Source organism: Equus caballus, chromosome 3 (assembly GCF_041296265.1).
Source record: "Equus caballus isolate H_3958 breed thoroughbred chromosome 3, TB-T2T, whole genome shotgun sequence".
NCBI lineage: Eukaryota > Metazoa > Chordata > Mammalia > Perissodactyla > Equidae > Equus > Equus caballus.
The window spans coordinates 121627969-121652190 of NC_091686.1; the positions used below are offsets into that span (position 1 = coordinate 121627969).

At 57.0% G+C, this 24222-nt stretch overlaps 1 protein-coding gene across 49 annotated transcripts in view; it reads right to left on the reverse strand.

Annotated features, from left to right (window-relative positions):
• Nucleotides 1–3303: 3303 nt before the first annotated feature.
• The window catches only part of ABLIM2 (actin binding LIM protein family member 2), a 157041-nt gene continuing 136122 nt past the window's right edge, over nt 3304–24222 (reverse strand). For 40 of the 49 annotated variants that reach the window (XM_070262782.1, XM_070262771.1, XM_023638408.2 and 37 more), the window contains 5 exons: nt 22584–22645; nt 16370–16424; nt 15014–15072; nt 14789–14869; nt 3304–5080 (listed from right to left, as the gene is read on the reverse strand). In XM_070262782.1, the coding sequence (XP_070118883.1) occupies nt 4967–5080; nt 14789–14869; nt 15014–15072; nt 16370–16424; nt 22584–22645 (371 nt within the window). In that variant the 3' untranslated portion in view covers nt 3304–4966. Of the gene's footprint in view, nt 5081–14788; nt 14870–15013; nt 15073–16369; nt 16425–19427; nt 20024–22583; nt 22646–24222 lie in introns of those variants that run through there. The other 9 variants (XM_070262786.1, XM_070262794.1, XM_070262793.1 and 6 more) reach the window with 3 other exon arrangements.

The window sequence follows — 24222 nt, forward strand, 5'->3', positions numbered from 1 at the left end:
TAACTCAGTTGTTCCCGGAAGTGCTGCATTTTGGGTTTTGGGGTCTGGTGCGTGAAGGAAACTGATACAGTCCCTGGTTCCGCATCGTCTCCTGTTGGTTCTCAGCTGGCTCAGAACCCGGGGTGGGGAGGGTTAAGGACAGCCCCAAACGGTCCACAGGCCCAGTCACTCGGGACGTCGTGCTTGCGACTCGCTCCTCCAGCTCCGTCTCCCTCCCTGCTGTTCCCTCCCGTCTCCCTCCTGGCTCCCTCTCCCCTCTCTCCACCCAACTCTTCCGCTGGCTCATGGCTCTGGCTCAGCACCCCCTCTTTTTGCCCACCTTCCTGTCACTCCTTGTGTGTCTCAAAGGCCAGCCCCTGAGGCTTCTGACTGAGTGGAGCATCTCCATGCAGAACAGAGTACCTCTGGGGCAGAGCTGTTGCAGGGGGTCACCAGGGAGTCCACACTGCAGGTGGCTCAGGAGCATCCTCGGTCCGCTATCCTGTGCTGGTCATGAGCAGAACCTGGTGCCTTGTGGGTAAAGCACCTTCGGCGGGGCTCCGAGCATGGCAAGGACTCGGATGGTGTGGGGACCATGCAGTGGGTGGGCAGGATGGCAAGATGAGTGAGGGCGGCTCACCGGCAGAGGATGGTGACCAGGGCAGCTGGGCCTCCGGACAATTCATACAAGGAGCCACAGAAGGCACTGGGGATTGCAGGTGGGGACAGGAAGACCTCGGGAAGCCTCGGATGCAGCATCAGGAGTGCTCGCCAGTAGGCTGGTCTCCCCTTCTTGCACACATGGGTGCCCCTGTTTCCCAGATGACTTTGCAGTTGGGTGGGGTCATGTGACTAGTTCTGGCTGATGGGCCTGACTGGAGGTGACACTTCTGAGCCAAACCCTGCCATCGGCAGACATGAGGCCGGCATGGAGAACTGAGCCCGACTCAGCTTGGGGCTTGGGGTGGGCAGGTCCTCAGAACCTGGGGCAGCTTAGGCTCAGATGGGGCCATGAGCTCTGGAGGGTAGGGACTGTGCCACGCACACCGCCAGCACCCAGGGCACTGCCAGATGCAGGGGTGCCCAGATGAGTTGACCCTGCATACCGGCCACCAAATGAACACTTATCACTAGACAGAAGGACAGACCCCAGGGCCTCCTATGGGTGTCCACCTCTCGGGTGAGAGCAGAAGTTTCTAATCTTCTAGAGCCCCAGGGGCCAATCTGTAGCCCTAGCCACGTGTGGCTACTTAACTTTAATTAAAAAGAATTTAGTTTCCTAGTCCCTCTAGCCACATTCCAAGCACTAGGGGCTACTGCGCTGGACAGTGTGGATATAGGCCATTTCCATCATCGCGGAAAGCTGTCTTGCGCTGTGCTGTTCTGGAAGCACTGATGCCTTGAGAAACTTTGGGTTAGCGCAGTGTCCACATGGGCCCCTGTCTCAATACTAAATATTCCTGTGACACTCCCAGGTCACAGAGCACTATTGCAAAATGGCCAGCCCCCTTGGGTTTCCAGTCTGCTGGAGGGAAGGAGTCAGTAAACAGCTAAAGAAGAAAGTGGAGCCTCGCGGGCAGGCTTGGTGAATTCCAGGCACAGGCGGGGAGCTTCCTAGCGCCAGCACGGGCCTGTCTGAGGCGGGAACTTCGGGGCTGAACCGAGAAGGGAGAGAAGGGCTTGCCTTGAGCAGAAGCCAAGGCCACGCGGAGGGAGGAGAGCATATGTGAGCTCGAGGCCTGCGGCCCAAGGAACTCAAAGAAAGACAGCGTGGCTGCGACCTGCGGGACAGACACCAGGACCCCATGTGGAGTGGGGGCCATAGAAGGCAGCCATGGGGGGCATGGCTCGATCCAGCTGACATTTTCAAAGTGTCACTCTGGCTGTTGGGTGGGACTCGACCTGTCTGGAGGCAAGAGTGGGGACAGCTGAGGGTGGCCTGGAGGACAGTCAGGGTGACCACATGTCTGGTTCATCTGGGACAGGCGAGGTGAATGCCTGCGTCCCAGGATCGTTGGTAACAGTGCCACCTTCCCCTCTCAGAATGTTCTCCGGTCTGGATAATTCCATGACGGTGTCTGCTGAGATACAGAGAAACATCTGGAGGGTGGAACTGGGACTTCTGACGGGTCATCCTCGGGGGCTGAGGGAAATCCCGTTTCTGACCTGCATAACTGGGTTTACGGTCATGCCATTTACTAAGATGGGACAGCTTGTGTACAGGTGGACATGCTTTTGGGGCAAAAACCCAAAGTTCACAAGAGTCATTAATGTGGCTGGAATAAGATCAGAGAGTGCTATGGACTGAATGTCTGTGTCCCCAAATTCCTATGCTGATGCCCTCATCCCCAGTGTGACGGATCGGGAGGTGGGCCTTTGGGAAGCGATTAGTCTTGAGGGTGGGGCCCTCACGATGAGATCAGTGCCCTCATAAGAAGATGAGCTGGAGGAGAAGAGAGTTGCTCTCGCTCTCTCTCTCTCTCTCTGCCTTGTGAGGACACGGCAAGAAGGCGGCCACCTGTAAGCGAGGAAGCAGGCTCTCACCAGAACCGGGTCATGCCGGCACCTAGATCTTGGACTTCCAGACTCCAGAACTATGAGAAATAAATGCTCATCGTTTAAACCGCCCAGCCTGTGGTGTTCTGTTATAGCAGCCCAAGCTGACTAGAATAGAGACTATGAAACATTGATCCCAGGACAGCAGTGGCCGATGGTAGGTGGGACAGGCCTGCTGGGCCTTCCCACGGGGGAGCTCTGCCTGCACTCTCTTTCTTTCTTCAGCCATGTGCTCCGGTCATAACAACTACGGAAGTTTCCAGAAACTGCCAGGCTGTCTCCAGCCTCAGTGCATCTCCTCTTGCTGTTCCCTCAGCTCGGAACGCCCTTCCTTTCATTGGCCTCCTCATCTGTCAAGACTTAGCTTGGGCAGCAGCTTCTCAGAGAGCCTCACCTGGCCTCTGGGTGTGGTGGGGGCCTCCTTGAGAGGGCAGCGGTCAGTCTTGTGGTCACTGTCTGTGTGCTGGTCCGTCTCCCCAACCTGACCAGGGCAGACATCGGCTCTGACGCACTTCTCTACCATCGGCACCTGTGCCCGGCTGAGATGTGCTTCTGAGAGCAGAGATCCAAATCCCTCTGACAGGGGTGCCCCGGGGCGTTGGGGTGCCCACACTGGGCCCCACCCTTCATGGCATCGCCCCTACTCGGTGCACACACCTGGTGCCACCACTCTCGGTGGATGCCCGCTCCAAGCTCTACCAGCAGAAGGTGGCCCGGGCTGTTAGAAACGACGTGCATTTATAAGAAGTGGCTTTGTACTAGCACAAGTTAGAATATATCATCCTTTATTGTTCCAGGCCTCCCTGGGACCCGACGTGACAGAGCACTAATGAGGACACTGGGTTCCAGTTGCTCAGGCTCAGATTACCAAATGGGAGGAAGCACATTAGGGGCTAGACATGCCCCTCCCTGGCCAAGCCGGGCTGGTGGGAAGCCAGGTGTGCAAGGGACGTGGCGTGGGACAGGGCTGGAAGGAAGCTGAGTGATGTGGACTCGCGGGTGGGAACATCCAGGACACACGAGAAGATGCAGCTCCAGAGAAGAGTGGGAAGCAGACTGTGGTGACATCTTTATAGTGTTTTATAAGCCTCTCAGCGCACATGGTGAACATTTGGTGACAGGCAGCCCCCCTTAAGCCACACCTCCTTACAGACACGGACGCCTCGCAGGGGGACCGGGCCGGCTCCTGCTGCAGGACGCTCGGCTAACTTCGCAGATGGCAGCATCCCCCGGCCCTCCCTCCCCGGGTGTCTGTCTCAGGACCACGCACCAGCCGTCACTCCCAGGCATGTCTCTGTTTTACTGTGGGACAGGTGGGACGCCACTGGCTATGTCACAAGAGGGCACACCAACAGCTACGTGGGGATCAGGCTGGGTGTGAGGAACTCCTTCGTTCTGGGGCTTTGGGCGTCAGAGGAGGGGGTTTGTCTCCAAGACATGGAAAATACCAGCAGGAAAACAGTGGTGGCTGTCCTTGGCGCACGCTTACAAACAGAATCATTTAGGGGGTCTGCCTTTACGGGGACCCGTGTGACAGGTGAGAAAGAAAAAATGCAACAATCAAACAGACAAGGGGCCCTATGTATAAGGACCCCCACCAGGAACAGAAACCACACAGATCAGAACAGTGGAGAGTAAGGCTGGGGGCGCCCCCCTTCCGTGGGACCGCAAAACTAGACTCTTCATATATGTCGTCTTATACTTAAGTAGGCTATACTTTTTAATAAAATAAAAACTTCTGTGTTACTTTAAAGATATCATTTAGGCATCTAGGGGATGATTTGGAAGAAAGATGCAGTGCACGGAGGGCCCTGCTGGAAGGTGCCCCTTCAAGGTGACGTTCGTCCCTAAAAACAGGCTCGTCACAAATGGCTGCACGAGCCGTGACCCCTCGCTCCACGCGGCCCTCTCCCTGCCCTGGCCTGTGGGCACCGAGAGCCAGACGCTGTGTGCCAGGCCAGCCTCCGGGGGCTAAGCGGGCGGGCGCTGGGACCCAAGTGCCCCACCGTGATTGTGTCGGCGCCCTTCACTGACGAGCCTCCTTGAATCCCAAGTCTGGGTCACCTCTGTGCCCCAGGGGCCTAGTGCGGGGGCCGGGGCAGCGCACGGGGGCCGTGTAAATGTCCCTCCGTCTCCTGGGACAGCTACTTTGCAGCATCTCCCTGATGAGAAGCAACAACGGGAAGGAGCAGCGCAAAGCCAGGTGCCTGGGCCCTAAGCTAGGCGGGAGGTCACTGGCAGGAACAGGGGCTGCCCCGCTGGGGGTCCTCCTCCCGCCCCAGCCCAGCCCAGCCCATCCGCCCGGGTGCCCACCGCCACCCGTTGACACAGAGAAGCCAGAGCCAGGTGCAACAGGAGGGGTTTGCATGGTTCCCGCCAGGTGTCCGGCGGATCTGCCATCGGCACGCGTGGTCGGGAGCCTCAGTGGCCATCAAAACAACAGGGCTTTCTTCTTGAGGTCGTTCCTCTTCCAGAGGGCCAGGCGGTCAAACTCTTCCATGCCCATCCCAAACACTTCCCGGAACTCCTCCGGCGACAAGTGTCTCTTCAAATAAAAAGGAAAAACCAGAGGGGAGCAGTTAGCAGCTTTGCAAAGCCCCGTGGGCCACCAGAGGCAGGATGGGTGGCACTGGTCCCCCACAGCGTGCCCAGGGCCCTCCAGTTGCCCGGGTCCCTCTGCATCCCCACCCTTCCTGCTCTGCAGCCAACAGAACCAAGCCCAGAGGAAGGAGACTGGGTCAGGGTCCCATGGTGACCAGCGGCCCAGCTGGGGCCGCAGCCCTGACTCCTGACGTCTGCAAATTCATCTCCCGTTGCAGATCAAGTTCCTAAACACGGCCAGGATGAGGCCTTCCACCTGCCTGGGAACTGCTGAGGTTTCGGAGGATTGGCTCATGTGGTCACGTCTACTATTTCATTTAATTTCAATTTCATCTAATTTGCGAGCAGGAGGTGGATGGCTTATTACAACCCATTTCACAGACGAGGAAGCTGAGGTGTGGAAAGTGAGCAAAGAAGCCAGCCAGGCCCAGGCCTGAGTTCGAATCCTCCCCCGTCCCCAGCGTCTGCTGTGGGATCATGACGGGCTCTTTGGTCTCCCAGTCCCACGCCTCGTCTGGGGGTACATGGAGAGGCTGCACAGCGTGGCAGTCAAGGGCACGAACGCCAGCGCCTCTGGGATGCTGGGTGAGCAGCTGGCCTCCCGGAGCCTCAGTCTACCCACTTGTATGATGGGTTCGCCCTAGGACCACCTCCTGGAGGTGCGGGGATGAATAACAGACACGGCCAGTGGGTTTGTTATGATCGGAGACTGTCAGCAACCTCTGCAGAGCCTGCCCTAACTGCCCCTCGGATCCGAGCTTGGCCCTGCACGTGTCTGCTCCCATCCCCTCCCGTCCGTCTTCCGCACAGGCCCTGAGGAACAGCTCCTCGTCCTTGGAGCCCTGGCTCAGTGGGCATCGGTGCACACCCAGCAACATCCCACCGTAGAATATTTCTCCCATACAGATCCAACAGATGGACGCGACCTCAAGACATCGACGGCAGTAAAATGCAATGAAGAAGGTAGGAAGGAATGAGTTTTGAGTGTTTATTACTTTTGCTTTAACTATAATTTATGTCATTGTCAAGTTTACGTTTGGTTTTCAGTAACGGCTGTGTTTGACAACCAGCGTGCAAAATCCCTAAAAATTCAACAGCAGGAGCAGCTTCAGCAGCCGCTGAACCCTCAGCGAGCTGTGTTCTGGTTCCCTCAGGAACGAGCACCAGAGGGCAGGGACAGGAGGACCTCACCGCCCCCGTGCCCCGGAACCAGCACGGGGTGTGACAGCTGGCAGCATGGGGAGCAGCGAGCGCCAGCCTTGAGGATTACTGGAGAGACGGGGTGTGAAGGGCCGTGCTCTACTCGTGCCCTCGGCTCTCTCCTTTAGTCCCCTGTGGGTACCCGGTGCTGCGACACAGAAATAAACCAGACCAGGCCGCCCCCCCCTCACAGAGATCCCACACCTGATGGGGAGGCAGGTCAGAAAGCAATTAGTATGGACATTTTAACTGTGTTTATTCTTCCAACGCATGAGCATGGAGTATCTTCCATTTCTTAGTGAAAACGTCCATATTATCTAAAGCAATCTACAGATTCAATGCAATCTCAATCAGAATCCCAATGACATTCTTCCAGGAAACGTAACAAAGAATCTAATATTTATATGGAACAACAAAAGACCCCAAATAGCCAAAATGATCCTGAGAAAAAAGAACAAAGCCGGAGGCATCACAATCCCTGACTTCAAAACATACTACAAAGCTACAGTAATCAAAACTGCATGGTACTGGCAGAAAAACAGACACACAGATCAATGGAACAGAATTGAAAGCCGAGAAATAAAACCACACATCTATAGACAGCTAATCTTTGACAAAGGAGCCAAGAATATACAATGGAGAAAGGAAAGTCTCTTCAGCTGGGAAAACTGGACAGTCACATGCAAAAAGAAGGAAAGTAGACCATTATCTTACATGATACACAAAATTTAATAACTCAAAATGGATTAAAGAGTTGAATATGAGACCTGAAACCATAAAACTCCTAGAAGAAAACATAGGCAGTACCCTCCTCGACACGCGTCTTAGCAGTAGCTTTTTGAATACCATGTCTCCTTAGGTAAGGAAAAAAAATAAACAAATGGGACTTCATGAGACTGAAAAGCTTCTGCAAGGCAAAGGAAACCATCAACAAAATGAAAAGGTAACTCACCAACTGGGAGAAAATATTTGCAAATCATATACCTGACAAGGGGTTAATCTCCATAATATATAAGGAACTCACACAACTGAACAACAAAGAAACAAACAGCCTGATCAAAAAAGGGGCAGAGGATCTGAACAGACATTTTTCCAAAGAGGATACACAGATGGCCAATAAACACATGAAAAGATGCTCAACATCACTAATCATCAGGGAAATGCAAATCAAAACTACACTGAGATATCACCTGACACCGTCAGAATGGCCATAACTAACAAGACAAGAAAAACAAGGGTTGGAGAGGATGTGGAGAGACGGGAACCCTCATCCACTGCTGGTGGGAGTGCAAACTGGTGCAGCCACTGTGGAAAACAGTATGGAGATTCCTCAAAATACTGCAAATAGGAAAACCATACGATCCAGCTATCCCACTACTGGGTGTTTATCCAAAGAACACCCTCCCCTGTCTTTGGTGAGTTTTCTGAGCGTCTCCCGCGCATAAGCACACGTGCACGCTTGGTTAGATGCTCGCCCGTTACTTTGTCTCGTGTCGATTTAATTTGTAGCCCAACCAGAAGGACCAGAGGGTAGAGGGTGTCTTCTTCCCCGACGCCTCCCCAGAGCCTGCAACGCTCTTTCTCCACTTCACACAGTGGCGCCCCCTCATCCTACAGGTCCCTCCTCCAGGGGACCCTCCTGGATTGCCCTAGACAAACAGGCCCCACAGAGGGCAGGGCATGCCGTGCTCCTCAGAGCTGGGTCCCTGCTGACCTTGTCTGGCTCCCAGCTCCGTGAGGGCAGGCACAAGCCTGTCTGTTCACCCCGGTCTCCCACCCTTCTCCAGGGACAGTCTGTGTTGTCCGTGTGTGTGCCTTCCCTGTCACCCTGCCTCCCAGCTTCCTCCCTCCTCTGTCGAGGCCTGAGTGGCAGGAGTGGATCCCACCTGCCTGCCCTGCTCCCGCTGCAGCTGCCCCTCCCTCCCCATCCCTGCCACTTGGCCTGGGACTGCTCCCCTTTGTCCTCCGAGCCTGGGCAGGGAGGCCCTGGAGTCCTGGCTTCTGGTGCATACCCATCTCTCAGACACACGTGGCTGGGAAGCTGCACCGTCACCCGCAGTCTAGCAGGTTCTCATCAGACAAGATGGAGGAGTTTGAACAAAGGAGGTATTCTTTAACTGCGGGCCTCATTTCTCAGGCGCATTCCAACAGAGCGCTCTTACTGCTGGAGCAGACGCAGGTGTGCGCGTTTAGCCCCAGGGTCTGGTGGAGGCTGCTCAGGAAACCACAAGATGCCACTGCAAGGAGCCACTCCCTTCCCGCAGTCAGCCCTGCCTCAGAAAGGTCTGGAGTGTTGAATCAAGAAGGATTCACCACACCACAGCCCGGAGACTCCCCGGGACACTGCCTCCAGGCCCCAGGCCGAACCAGCAGCTCCTCTCGCACCTGCTCACCCGCAGCCCTTGCTTCCTGTGACGGCTACACTTCATGTGTCAGCCTGGCCGGGCCACGGTGCCTGGCTGTTTGGCCAAACACTAGTCTAGGGGTTGCTGTGAATGTGGTCTGCAGACACGGTTCCCAAGTCAGTTGACTTTAAGTAAAGATCACCCTCAATAATGGGGGGCAGGGGGGTGCAGGGGCATCCACGCTGTTGGGGGCCTTCAAAGCAAAAACTGAGGCTTCCTTCCCAGAGAAGAAACTCTGCCTCAGAGCATCCACTCCTCCCTGCAGATTGCCGACTTGCCATCCCAGGTATGTGAGCGAGTTCCTTAAAGTAAATTTCTTAATATACCTCTGTCTCTGTCCGTCTGTACCTATCTGGCCGTCTGTCTGTCTACCTATTTATCTCCTGTAAGTTCCGTTCTCTGGGGGACCCTGGCTACTGTACCCTCGTAAGGGGCAGAATGTCCCCATGTGTGCATTGGGAAGTGGGGCATGGAAGAGGGTTAGAAATTCATCTTGCAGACTGTAATTTGTCCGGGAGGCAGCAGCGTGCAGGGGCTCCGAGCGACGCCTCAGCCTGAAGCCCAGCTCTGCCTCTGGCGAGCCGCGGGCCCAGGGGAGCCCTCCAGCTTCTGCACCTCCTGGGGCTCCTTTGGAGCTCCTGCATCGAGCTGTGAAAACCACGTGTGCTGACATGTCCAGGGCTGGAACAGGCTGGCGCGTAGTCAGCGGGATGAGTACTTGTAAATAAGCCAAACTTGAGAAGTTTGCAAGCGTTCTGCTTAGTCCCAGTATCGAGCATCAGGAAGGGGTCTCCGTCCTCCTCCTGGTGGCAGAGCCCCGTGGCGGACTCTGCCTCCATTCACACAGGGCCACCTGCCATTAAGTTCTCAGCCATTGTTGTGTTTGGCCGTCCCCCAGCCCCCCAGCACCCCAGCCCCATGGAAAGCTTTTCCTGATCCACAGTCATCTACTCGGTTCTCTCTCGGCTGGTAAAGTGGGAGTGACATGAACAAAACAACTGAGTGGTCAAGCAACTTGTCCGTGGCCACACAGCTAGACATGATGGAGACTGGATTCCTAACCTGGTCACAGCCTGACCCGAAGTGCTCTCCCTCCACCAGGATGCCGCCCTTGGAAGGCGAGAGGATGAAGCATGAACAAAAGGGTGATGCCTCTGGCAAGTGCTGGGCAGAGGTGGGCAGGGAGTGGCCTCAAGTGAGAGGACACTTGAGTTGGCCTGGGGACAGACAAGGCTCCCCTGCCAGACTGGAAGCCCCTGGCAGTGCAGGCCCTCAGAAGGTAACTGCAAATGCAGGACGGGCCCGGGATCCTCCAAGGCACGGCCCTGGGCTCCCAAGGGCAGGGCGGACCCAGACCCCCGGGACAGACAGCACTGAGTCTCAGGAAGGGCCTCACACTGGGCCCCAAATGGGCCTGCTGATCCTTGCTCTGCCCATTGAGGTGACAGGAGTCACCTGACCGCCTTCCACGTGCCCGCACTTCCAGAGCCACACGCAGAGGCCTGTCACATCACCTCTAAGCCCCCAACATGGACCGAGCCCCTCCCACGCGCCACAGGCACCCATGTACTCCCTTCACTGGCCAGGCCGAGCATCCTGACTCCCCTTGGCCACATCCCGTCTGCCAGAATGTCAGTCACCGTCAGAGTCTGGGCTCGTCCTGCCCCGCCGAGTGACCACCACTACCCCTGCCCCCCAACCGATGCCCTGAGCCCTCCGGGGCAGGTCCCTGCCCCTCACCACACTACACCTTCTGTCACCAAGTCCTGCCCCCTCGACCTCCCCAGTACTTCCTGAATCCACCCACTTCTCGTCCCGGCACTGCCACCACCCCGTCCAAGATGCCATCATTTCCTGCCCGGACAACCTTATTGCCTCCTAAACAGCCTGCCTGCATCCACACGGCCACCCCAGGCCTCACAATGCAGCCTGGGAGGTGTTCTACGTCACCATCCTAATCAGGCTGTCCCCCAGCTTAAAAGGCATTGCTTGTAGACTGAAAACCAAACTGCTTAATGTGGCCCAGGGCCCGGGGAGGACTGGCCCCTCCTCACTGTCACCCTGCTCAAGCACAGCCACCTCTGCCTTCTTACAGGCAAATGGCCCATGCTTCCTCCTGCCCCAGGGCTTTTGCACGTGCAGTGTGCTCTTCCTGGAATTCTCTCCCCACTGGCCATCCCTCACCTTACACACACACACATGTGCACGCACACTTACTGTACCCAGTTAATTGTCACTCTCAGGCCCATGTTCCTCCCCTTTAGAGCCCTGATCTTGGTGTATAATTATACACACTCATCTGGGTTATCAGGTGATTGATGCCTGCCTCCCCTGTCAGACTGAGTCTGTGAGGGAGAGCGCATGCTGGTTTTTGCTCCTCACGCAGCCCCAGGACCCGGCTCTGTGCCTGGCACACGTGCACCAAGTGAACGGAAGACCCAGCTAACACTGGCAGGAAGGATCGACAACGCGCCTCGCGCACTCCATGGGGCAGTCCTCCTTCCAGGGACCCACCCGGCAGGGATGTGGGGGCCCCAGCAGCTGCCCACCCGGATCCCTCTTCTCCTCCCACTGGGCGGGCACACAGCAGACCAGCCTGCCTTGCATGTGGCTTTGCCATGTGACCAGGCTCCAGCCAATGGGGGGTGAGCAGAATCGTGGTGGCTCCAGCACAGCCTTGCCTCCTGGCCCCTCCCGTGTGTGGAACACGGACACGGGGCCACCACACAGCCGTTTAAAAGGATTGGCGGAGCCGCATTAGCTGGCGTGGAAAATGTTCACGAGAATTTAAAAGACAAAAGCAGACATCAGATTGCACAAATGACCTGCGTCCCCTCATCCAAAACAGGATTCTATCTGTGGGTCTGTGCACAGAGACTTCCGGAAGCATGTCCACCACGGAGCTCACAGGAGTCGCGACTCTGTGGGGGGAATTCCAGGCAATGCTTACATTCTTCTTCATATTTTTCTGGAGTTTTACAAGAGTTATGAATTGTTTTTATATTAAAAATAAAGCTCTCTCCCCTGAAATAAAAACACCAGGTGCCTCCTCTCCCGCCGGATGTGGCTGCTCCTGAGCCCCTCCTGGCTCCCAGCCCAGCCCCAGGCCCTGAAGAACGTGGGACGGGCCCCTGTGTGGCAACATTTCCAGTCAGCCCCCTGGCTTGGCTGAGCCGAGGAGGAGAACATCACAAAGAGACGCACCCTTGGGTGTGCTCCTGGAGATCTGAATGACTAAACCCATGACCTCGTGGGTCGTCACAGTTTTTTTAAAGGGAACGTTTGCACGTATTAACCAAGTGATATTTTGCATCTTTCATTCTGTACTGTAGCAAAAAAAAAAGAGGGGATGGGAGTCATTTAGAGAGCCCCCAGTCCCAAGAAGGAAGCAGCAAGTTCCCCGGGCTCCCGCTGAGGCCGCTGCCGTGCCAGGCACACTGGGCGTCCGGTTCTGAGCTCACCTCTTGTGGGGAGAGCAGTTAGCCCACAGGGCACGTGCCCTTTAAGGAACAAAGACACAACAAATAGGAGCCCTCCAGGCGGTTCCTGACTGGGCGGCCACCCAGCTGGCTGGAAGCACCCCATTTTACAGTAGTGGCATTAGTCCTTGGGACACATAGCAGACACATAGCACAATTAACAAGGATCCGACTTCAGCAAGAGCCAAGGAGAAAGCACGGCTGTCACACGTGAGGCCCAGGCAGAGGCCGCCCAGGACTCGGTTGTCTGGACCACACGGCGGGCACCCCCCAAGCATGAGTCGCCCTAATAGATTCTGGGCCTGCTCTGTGCCTCTCTGAGTGCCTCCATGGGCCAGGCTGCACCGGGGGCTGGAGGTCATACCTGGGGCTTCCTGTTCCCCGAGACTCACACAGCAGCTCCCCAGCTGGCCCCTGACACCCTGCCCACGGGTGACCCGTGCTTATCCTAACAGGTCAGAACTTTTCAGTGGTCTTTCCTCTTCTGTAGGGTGAGGTCCAGATGTCCTGCTAGACTGAGCACCTTCTGAGCAGGGCCCTTGTGTCATTGGTCTCTGTGGCCCTTCGCCTGGTGCAATGCCTCACATGTCCTGGGTGACTGCGGGATTTGGCGGGTTGGCCGCACCGGTGGGCTGCAGCACCCTTGGACTTACAGGGCTCTGCTGCCCGCCCGCGCCCCCCCCTCAGCCTCAGCACCTCGCCTCCCTGCAGCTGGACGCTGGCTGACTGCGTGTGGCCCAGCACCCTCCTCCCTGTCTTTAGGGACCACTCCCAGAGCTCTGAGCTACCCCTGGGCCCATTCAGCTCAGGTGGTCTCAGCTGTTCTCTAGCTCTAGCGGTAGGGCTGTGGCTGAGCCGGCCAGCGGGGGCATGGCAGGCCCCGGGTCAAGCTGGTTAATTCAGGGCTGGTCAGATTACCCACCACGAAGTGAAGATGAGGCTGTGGCTGGGACTACTGAGAGAGACAGAGATAGAGAGAGAACTAGAGAGAGAGAGGGAGGGAGGGAGGGAGGGACAGAGAGAGGGAGGGAGGGAAGCTGGGTCTCCTCCCTGCAGACTCTGAGGCTGGGAGAGGCGAGGTGAGAGTCTGTCTATCAGCCAGGCCAACACACACAAAGGCATCACCGTTAAGAGATGGAAGGAAAGAAACTGGGTCCTGAGACATGATCAAGCCACACCTGAAGGAATCTGTCAGTCACGTGAGCTAGTAATTCCCTTTTTGCTTAAGTCACTTTGGGTCAGACTCCTATCATTTGCAACAGAAAGGGTCAAAATGGATTGCCTCCCCGCAGTGCCACGGCCACACCAGTGTCCCCATTCCCCTCCTGGCCAACACTACTCCGGTGCCCTGGCCCAGAGGCTCCACGTGATCTCCCGTGTGCACAGCGTCCCTGCCAGGGGATGTCAGTATCCTCATCTTAAAGATGTGGGACTCGAGGCTCCAGAGCACACGGCCAGCGAGCACAGGGAGGCCGGCACATGCTCCGTGGCATCGGGCAGGCCTCCCTTCTTGTCCAGGGCACGTCCCGCAGGCCCCTCTTGAAGGCTTTACTCCCTGGGTCCCCTGGCCTGAATGACCCTTCCAGGCTCTCCCCTCTCTGCTCATCAGTCTGGTCCCTCCTTCAAGGGCCACCTGGGCGCTTCCTCCTGAGCCCGGACGGGCCCCACCCCTCCTTAGATGTTGGCACTCGGTCTGTCCCACCTTAGATGGCAATTCTTTACAGATCCAACTGCCTCCTGGCAGCGCTCTGGAGCTGCTGGTGCCCCTCGGCTGCATCCTTGCCTGTGCTCCCCGCTTCCTGCAGCTGCCCGGGCCCCCGCTGGGTGGGCAGGCAGGCAGGGTCCGGCGCTGGCTGGACACACACCATGCCTCAGATGCTCCCAGCACCTGCTGTGTGCCCAGCCCTGGGGCACAGGTGGGGCAGGGCGGCCTCGTGCCTTGAGGCCTCCAGACCCCTGACCCCAGCAAAACAGTCATTAAAAGGCAGAGAAACATTCACAACCCGGCTCAGGAGGGGACGTCCATCGTCTGGATGCTGACTACTCTGTAGGATGACCGTGAGGATTAAGTCAAATATTCGGATCTCGGGTCACAGGAGGTGTCAGCAAGGTCAGTCCCTTCAGTCAACAAACCTTATCCAAATACTGACTCTGTGCTGACGTCCTGTGGGGTCTTCAAACATGCACTCGCTCTGCACAGATCAGTTTACTGTTCTAGTTTTTTGGGAACATGGTCAAATGAGAAATCTTGAGCTGTGACAATTTTCTGAAAGTCGGTACTCAGGGAACAGACGAATCCTACTGAGTCAAGCACTGATACGGAGCCTCTCCTGCTCGAGCTGCCAATGGCTGTGCCCCTCTTTGCAAAGCCACCCTGGGTGGGCACAGGACCACATTCTCCAGCCTTTGAAGTGCTGCACATCCCTGACCCAAGCCCGGCGCTGGGCCCTGTGCTGGCCCCTACGGCGACACTCGGGGTGGTGAGTGTTGACGCCGTGGAAGAGGCGCCTGCAGAGACTCACTCAGCTGGAATGACCCCCTCCCCCAGCCCCAGAACCCCCTTCTCACCTCCAGTCTCGTCCGGTCCACATCTTTGGGCAGTTTCACGCGGATTCGGTTCGTCACGATGAGAGAGTCATAAGGATAGATCTGCAGGGAGAAGAAACCACGGGTCGGCCTGGGAAGCGCGCGCCCGGGCCAAAGGGCTGAGCGCACACCAGCGGAGGGGGACACACTTGCGTCTGTGTCTGACACACACATTCACGGGCAAAGACAACAAAAGGAACTGTTCACCTGGCAGGTGGGCGGCGCGGGGTCAGCGTGGGCGCGGGCGGCCCCTCTTACCTTGTACTCTGTAAGAGAAAGAGCGAGACCACAGGGGTCCTTTAGAACGTGCAGGAACTTGTCCCAAAGGCGGAAGTGATCCTGTCCTGGGGACACCCACGCCCCATCCCCCGCAGTGGCTGGTCCCCCGACCCACAGCGGCCTGCACGGGCTCTAATCCTCAGAGCCACAGAGGGAGGGGCTCCGAGGGGCTCCAGTGGAAACCGAGAGCAGGAGGCATGGTCAGGAGGCTGCAGGCCAGACTGGGAGCCGGAGGCGGCAGTGTGTTCCCGGGCTGCAGTACTGTCTCCCCTGGTGGTCCGGGTCGCCCTGAGAAAGCTGCCTGCCTCAGTTTACCCCCCTGTGGAGTGGGCATTCCCGCCGACCTCTTGGGCATGCGTGGAGACTGACAGCCTCAGAGGGCGTAACCGCCAGCCTCTTACTGTCCTACCTTCTTAACTCTTTAGTTCCTCCTTTTAAATTCCTGAGCCCTGCCTGCTAGCTTTTTAAGAGGTTTTCCTCCAGACTGAAAGCATCTTGTGAGAAAATGAAATCATAGGGATGGAAGAGCCTCCGTGAGCCGCAGAACCAGAACCCTCGGAGGGCGGGGTCCCCAGAACCTTGAGGGAAGCCTGTCTCGGGGGGGAGACCCTGGCGCGTGGCCCAGGTGATGGGGACCGGTCCCCGAATGTCCCCACGTGCCATCGAGATGCCCACGAGAGCAAGGCTTCCCCGTCACCCTTGAGGTGACAGTGGATGAGCGAGCATTGCACCTGCCACGTGACCAGCGTCACTCCGTAACCCCGACCTCCCGACAGGTCACCCTCCGGGTTTGGAGCCCTGGGCAGCCGCGCGGCCAGTCAGGGCGGAAGGCGAGATCGCAGCCAGCTTCCCTCGGCTCTGACCCTGGGGGCTTTTCGCCCGTGACTCTGCTTCCTGTATTGTCACAAAGTTTAGCAGCGGGCGATAGGCTGGCCTCTGCCCTGGTGTGGGATGGTGATTCAAGCACAGAGCTCCCTCCCCATGTGGCCTGGAGTGATGAATAAGTCAGGACGGTTGGCTGCCCTCCAGGAGGGGACCGGAGGGAGCACCCGAGGTCAGAGGGAAGGGAGCGCATCAGGTAACGTCAGAAGGGAAGTAAACTGATCCTCGACTGGAAGAGGAGGGGAAATGAGTGCCCCCAAGCCCCCTCCACTCCGCGGTGCTTGGTGCTCGGAGCCCTCTGCCAGCCGGCCCCAGAGGAGGTGGTTCCAGAACGAGACTTGTGGAAACGTGTTAGCAACCCCTGCCCCAGCCAGAGACCCACAGGGGGTCCCCGCTTTGTACCTCGCGTGCCCCAGCTGGCATCCAGGTCTGCTCCACAAGGGGCCAGATTGGCATTCTGGAAAAGAAAGAGAGAGGGCGGCGGGAGGCAGGTTGCAGGGCAGCCCGGGGGAGGGAGGGCGGTGCCACCGTGCCTTGGGTGCCCGGCTCTGGAGGGGGTGTGCCCACCTCACACCTGGCAGGTTTGCTCACAGGCCTCCGGATGCCTTCCAGGCCACCACTGACCCTGCCTCTCCAGGCAAATCCTACCCGCCTTTAAAGTCGGCTCTCAGGTGCCTGGTCCCTCAGCTCTGCTGCTGGCATGGACCCCAGTGGGCGGTTCACTAGGTGGGGGCTCCAGCACAGTGCTGGGGCCATCCATGGGGGCCTCTGCTCCCCTCCAGACCCAGCCATCCCCAGGTGCTCGGGGGTCCCACAGGACAGAGCCTGGAGTGTCATGAGCACTCCACACAGAGTGGTTGTGACTGATGATGGCACTCAGGAGGCAACCCTCCGAGGGACGTGGACCTGAGAGCCCCCCACCAGTCTCAGTGCCTCCCTCACCTGCCCACAGCACCATCAGCGAACTTTGCCATCTTAGCGCATCACGACCGTTAACGTCTGCGATTCTCTTTCCCTTCTGCCCAGCTGACAAAACCCCGCAAACCTCCCGAAGGGTCCTTGCCCCGGGAGGCGCGCTCTGAGGCCCTCGGGGGTCGTGGATCCCTCCCCTGTCTACCTCCTGCCCCTGGTGTTGGTACCCTGAGTTGAGCTCTGGCTCGGCCGGACGTCCGCTGCCCACAGGGGACTGATGCCCTGCAAGCACAGTTCTCTTGGCGCCTGTATCCCCGGCACTTGGGACCGGGTCACATACAGACTCGCCGCTCTTGGCCGGCGCTTCCGAAATGGGGCGCAGGGATTAAATTTCAAGGGAGACAGTTGGGCAGTTCAAGGGAGGTGATATTCTTCACCACTGGGTTTCAGCACTAGTTCATCACGACAGGCGGTGAGTGAGGAGCTGGTCACGGGCCTAGAGAGCCAGGGGTCAGACAGACCCTAGAAAGCCCCGGGTCCAAAGTCCTGCATCGTAAATACGGGAAACTGAGGCCCCGAGAAGAGCCTGGACTAGGGTGGTGAGTGGGGTGAACATGGAAGTGGAGGAAATTAAAAAAAAATTATTTAAATTTTTGATATTTGGTTCATCATGGCGTTTTTGCATTCATTTGGATTTTTGAAAACACTGCATTCAAACATCGTTTCTCATGATTGCTGAGTCTTTGGTTAGAGCCTCGCTCGCCTCCCCTAGTCCCGGCCCTGGGGCCCTGAGCCAGGCGTCCTGGTGCCCGCCCGGGCTGCTCGGGGACCCTCCTCCACGGCACTGAGTGCTTCTCCTTGGGAACTGTCAGGAACCACCCTCTGAGGCGCTTTCTCAGGACACTGACAAGCACCCACTTGGCCGCCTGGCGGGGACCCTCCTCCCGCACACAGCAAGGTGGCAGGCACCCGCTCGCCTTCTCGGCCGGCCTGTCTGTGATGGGAAGAGAAACGCTGCCTCCCAGCGCCCGCCGCTCTGCATCACAGGCCATCAGAACGCCGGGCCCCACTGCTGCCTCGGACACGTGGAAACCTGCTTTCTAGCAGCAACACCAGCTCTCGCTCGTCTGCCAGGCTCTGAGCCAAGACGGAGGCTCCCGGGAGGGCGGGAGGGCGGGCGGCCACCTTCTGGGTGGAGACAGGAGCACCTGATCCATGCAGGGCAGGGAAAGGGCAGTCTGTCTACTCCTGGTCCTCTAAGTGCCATGTGGGGCTGCGATCTTCAAGACCCCTCTGGCGTAGGGGAGCCTTAAGTCCCTGCCTCAACGTGGAAGCTGGCAGGAGAGCTAAGGGACCAGGGGAACCCCACAGAGGCAGCGCCAACAGGCACACGCCTGTCTGATCCCCTGTGGTTCTCAGCAGAGGCACTAGAGAATTTAAAAGCAACAAACTGTTTACCTCTCCCATTTGTTTGGCGTTATTACGTGCCAGCTTCTCCACAGACATATTCACTAATCTTCACTGCAAACCCCAGGAGGTGGGCATGATCGCCATTTTATGGATGAGGCTCAGAAAGGTTAAGCAACCTGCCCAAGATGACACAGCTAATACTTGGAGCTGTAAAAATCTTAACTCGTGCTTTTTACTTTCCAAAAATTTACGCTGGGATTGATAATAGAGAGAATAAAATTGTGGCCATTCACCACGGGCCGTTGTTCTTTTCTTGCTAAGGCTCATGCTGGAATGTGCTGTTCACTCAGCAGCTGCTGAAGCGGAAGTAAGAAGAGGGAAGGACCTGCTTTCATAATCATTACACCCGTGAGAGCCATGCTACAGAGCTCACGAGAAGATCGCACAAAATAACGTGGTCTGTCTTCTCAAGAACCTTAAGAGGTAAGGATAATTTTTTAAAGACTAGAAAATAGAGGCTCAGAAAATTTAAGTAACTTGCCCAAACACACAGCCGGTCAGTGGCAGAGCCGGGATGCGAACTCCGGGCTGTCTGATACGAATGCACGTGTCCTTTCCAGGATTATCGGTGGAAGATATCAAACTTGTAAAATTTGTTAGGTTTTCTTTGTAGTCACATGACTGTTCACCACTGTTCGCCATGAGCATTTCTGTAAACGCTTTATGGACATGTGAAACCCTGGTTCAAAAGATACGAATTGTTTTCGGATACCTATTAGACTGCTGTTTTCACTATTCAATTGCCCTTTATACTTTTCATTATTTTTTTCTTCACTAGATCCCTATGGCTCATTTCAAAGTGCTTGCATTTTATCAAGGTCTCCGGCATTGCCATGGCGCGCGGTGCCTTTAAATTCATGAATGCTGTGCCCGCTTTATAACGCGTCCCCGTGGACCAGCGCTCTCTCTTCGCGCCGTAATGCTATTACTTCCCTTTAATCTTAAGCTTCCACCTTCGTGGAAGCACCTCATGCTTTCCTCCTGTTTGTGATTTTGGTATCTCTTTCCCACCCTTTGACTTCTAATCCTTTAAAAAATAACTTTTGTGTTGATCTTGACACATGTTTTCCTTCTTCTCTTTCTTTTTCATAACCTAATCTGACAGTCTCCACCTGCCAGTAGGAGAGCTCAGTCTGTTCATATCTGGCATCAGGGTCCTTCCAAGGGGCCACCACAAGGATCCGTCAGCAGCCAGTGGTCCTTCTCTTACAGGCGGCACAGGGGGACACCTGTGCTGTGCCACCCACAGGAAAGGCTGCAGCAGGTGGCCGTTCCCCTACCCATCCCACGAGAGGTGAGAGCCTCTACCACGTGTCAGGCTCTGGGGCGGGCTGTCAGCAGGACATTTGAACAAGCTTTGGGACACACGGTGCTGGCCCCGCATGACAGATCCCTTCCAGAGCGAGAGCCAGCAAAGCCTGTGCCTCCCCTGATAACTGCTTCCTCCTTCCATCGCAGTGAGGGCTACGCACAGTCCCGTCCGCCTCTGCGCCCCGCCTCGCAGGAAGCTCGCAGCTGAGCCTCGACGGTTCGTCTCACACAGTGTTCTTTTGCTCGTTTTGGATGGAATTTCCCCTACGACTTCCTCCTCTCCTCCTTGGTGACTTGTGTTAGTGGGTTTTTGGTCTCACTGCATCTGTGCTTTTACTTTAGGCCACCAAGGGCGAAGCCTTTCTGGAAGTAGAAACAAACCAAAGAACAACTTAATGGGTGACCCGGGAGCACCGCAGGCCAGGGACAACAGTGGGTGGAGGTGCGCTCCCGGGGGACCTCCAGGGCGAAGGGGGACAGTCCAGGTGTCAGCACAGCTGCTCAGTAAAAGGCTGGTCGTTTGAAAGATCAATTATCTGGCCTTCCCGCTGAGAAAAGGGCATAAAATTGCATAAGAGTCTTAGGAAGAGGGAAAAAAAGACGGGAGAGAACGTTAGCAGGGAAGAAAGACTCCCAAAGCAAAGTCACCAGTAATTTCCACCAATCGGCCACACAAGCAAGGTGAAAAGCCGAAAATCTTCACGTGACGATGAATTCCGCCTAGGCTAAGTCCCCAAGCACATGCAGGACGCAGAGGATCCGAACAGTCTGCCCGCCGCCTGCAGGCCAGCAGGAGAAACTCTCCCCGAGGGTTTAGCTCTGAATTCTGTAAAGCTCCAGATTCTGCTCTCTGTTCTAGGAGAGGCGTGAAGACGGTGCCTCCGCGGAGTGTCTGCATCAGCTGCTCCCGAACTCTTTCAGGGGCTGGAGCGTCTGGAGGCCGTGGCCTCCTCTGCAGCTGTGGGGAGGCCTCAGCCCAGGCCATGCCAGCACGTGAACCACGAAGGGCCCCCCCCCCCCAGAAGATGAGCGCCCCAGACACCACTGACGCAGGACTAGAAGCCAGAGAATTCTCCTCCCGTCCGCCACACACTGAGGAAAAAAGCCCAGGGTTTGGTTTGAGGGGTATAACCCCTTAGCATGTCCCAGTCCTTGGCCAATGCCCTCCTTGGGCCCCTGAGTCAGAGAACAGCTATTCCAGGTGAGCAGAGAACATTCTAGACAGTTTCCCCACTGCCCTCAGGACTGCCATCACCGAGCCTAAGGATTTAAACTTCCTGCGCTGTGGGAGTCCTGTGGACACTGGTGGAGCTTCCTCACGCTCCCGCCCCCCCGGCCCCGCCCCTGGCTTTCCATGGAAGACGTGGAGTGGAGCAAGAAGAAAATGCAGAGAAGCATGCTGCGTGCGCATTCCCCAACTGGCCCATTCCGGAACAAACGGGAGAGCGGTTAGTGGGGGGGCTCACTAGGGTCACACTGTGTGGAGGTGCCTGGGCTCAGGACAGACACAGCAGCAGGTCCTGCAGAGCCTGAGGGACAGAGAGAAAACCGAGTACGCCAGCGGCTTCTGGTGAGCGTGTCCTGCTCTTAGATGTGTCCCTGTGGCCTGGCCCTGGACGTGAGGCCTGCCCTGCTCTGCGGGAGGCTGTCCCCTGCATTACACACTTATTGCCAAGACCACTGCAGTGCAACAAACGGGGCCCCAACTCTTGAGGGCTGAACTGCCTCAGCTAATGGACAGACTTCCTCAGACCGGGAAGGGCTGCCTGGCGATGGTAGGTCCCCGGGGCTGTGTGTGCGTGAGTGCGTGTGTGTGCGTGTGTGTGTGTGTCTCTGGGGCCATCATGCCCACCCCACCTGAGAAGTCCTCACTGGAGACCTAGCGAAGCAGGGGGAAGAGGGGCAAAAACGGGCTTAGCCCTTCCAGGGGAACAAGCCGGTCACCAAACTATCTGGGCTCACATTCGGATGTCCCAAGATTCTGAAAACTCGGGAGAGGAAGGCAAACAGCCTTCAACTGGGAGCAGCCAGAGAAAGCCAACCACCGCGTAGGCTCCAGAATCATCATAGGTGCCAACGGCACCATGAGTAGTGATAATGGTGACAGTAAACATCATAGGTGCTAATGACGCCATCAGTTGTGATAAGGGTGACAGTCATAATAATAGATACCAATGACACCATGAGTAGTGACGATGGTGACAGTAATCATCATAGGTGCTAATGACACCATCAGTGGGGATAATGGTGACAGTAATGATCACAGATGCCAATGACACCATCAGTGCTGATAATGGTGACAGTAATAATACACGCTAATGACATTATGGGTGGTGATGATGGTGACAGTAATCATCACAGGTGCCAACGACACTATCAGCAGGGATAGTGGTGACAGTAACAATCATAGGTGTCAATGATACCATCAATGGTGACAATGGTGACAGTAATCATTATAGATTCTAACGACACCATCAGTGGTGATAACAGTGACAGTAAGACTAGTGGAGGGCCAATGGCATTCCAGGAACGGAAGTGGACCCTTGGCTCACATTGCTCACGAAACACCACGATCCTCATTAGGCTCTGGGTGACAGAAGAAGGATGGTCAGGAGGGAGCTGAGACAGGGTCTGATTATTCTGGGTGGCCCCCCTCCCCGCCCCCACACACTGAGATCCTTGGGGGCTGGGGGCCTGGCGTGGAGGGGAGGAAGTGACGTTGCCCAGTTCTGGTCTGGCCCTGGTCTGGAGAAGCAGCAGCACGGCCCTGGGGGGAGCAGGGAGGAGTAGCAGGCAGAGGCGGCCGGTGAGCAGGGTCCCCGGGCCCCTCCTCCTGGCTGCATGGTCAGGAAGCCGTGGGAACGCGCTCAGGCTCACGGCGATCGTTAGTACACTGCGTGCTGGGGAGCGGTCGAGTACCTACCCGGTGGTCCAAGCCATTCTTTCCATGTCCTGGGAGAGGGTCAGATTTGGAATAGGGGCATCCTGAAACAGACACAGCACAGCTCTGTCATGCACGGAGGCAGGCTCGGCCAGGCACGGGCGGGGCTCAGCCCAGGTCAGCGGGGAGGGCTAGTGACACACAGAGGGCCCTGAAGATCACGCCCTGCCTCAGTCGTGACCTACGTCCCCAGAGAGCTGACCAAGGAAGAAGTCAGGGAGGGGTGACGTCCCCATGCCCACCCATGACGCCTGAAATACCACGGAGCCCGACCCATGCCCCGGAGGGTGCCTGTGTTGTCTCACAGCCACAGGCCTTGGTGTCGTCTGTCACCCACGCCAGTCTCCTCACTAGACAGGCCAGGAGAGCTGGGGAGGGAGTCAGGGAGGGCCCCCCGTGCTGGGGTACAACTGTGCCATCCTGTGCCAGAGGCGCCAAATGGAGGCCACCACCAACCGAAGGTGTCCTGCAGACTATTTCATTAAAACAAATCTTGAGCTGTTTGCAATTGAGGGATTTCACTTTAAAATCCTAATTTCTAGCTTCTCTTGAAATAACAAAGGGCTGGTCTGAGCACTGGGCCCTGGCTTCCCCCTGGGAGTCCCACCACCTGATCTGCCTGTGTCGCTCACAGCCCTGGCGGCCATGGGTGGGCCCAGGAGCCTGAGAGCTCCCGCTCCACCTCTTCAATGCCACGCTGGAGACAGCAGAGTGGAAGCTCTCTGCACCGCCCTCCTGGCTCAGAGGTGAGCGTGGGATGCATCCTGGAGGGGAGGACACGTGGCAGAGCCTGGACCACCCGGACGAGGTGGGGGCCTCCTGCTCCAGGGAAGCACCTTTAGGAGTCCTGTCCCGTCTTCCCATGGCCTGTGGGCTGGTAAAGAGCAGGGGCCACATCTTCTGCATCTGGAGGTCCCTGCCCCTAGCACCGGGCCAGCAGCTCAGGCAACAATGCATAGGGCCAAACGCCAGCACTCATTCCTGGGAGCCACCGGGCTGCCCGCGAGGGCTTGGGGGGTGGCAGGTCACGTCCCTAGGTGTTCACGAGGCCATGTGAGTATGCAGCACACAGGACCGAGGACCATGCCTCCAAAGGTGAGGTGGGGGCCATGCAGTGCACGTCCCACCCACCCACTCCAGGAAGGCCTCGCTTCTGAGCAACGATGCTAATCCGGGTGCCTTTTTCATCTCTGGGCTTCCTCATGAACTCAGTGAGGACAGAGAAGAAGTTCTGTGTCACCCTTGGACGCTGCCTCAGCTGGAGGACCTGCCTTGGGGACTTGTTTGCCCACAGGCGGCCCACGGGAAGGTTCCAGATGTGGGTCAGGAAGGGCCTTTTACAGCATCAGGATCAGAATTCTCCAACTTCTTTGAGCAGAGGAACCCTCTTGTCACGTGAAACTTATGTGAACTCTGATATAAAACAGATGAAGCGGAGCTGGGGCGACAGAAGCCAGGGAGAGGCTTGGGGCCAGACCTGCTGCTCCATCCCTCGTTCCTCCCAGTGTCCCAAGGCTCCTCCAAGAAAATGGCCTAGCCAATCTCCCCATTTCACAGATGGGGAATTGAGGCCCAGAGACACAGAGGGACCTGCCCAAGGTCACCCAGCCCCGGAATGTGA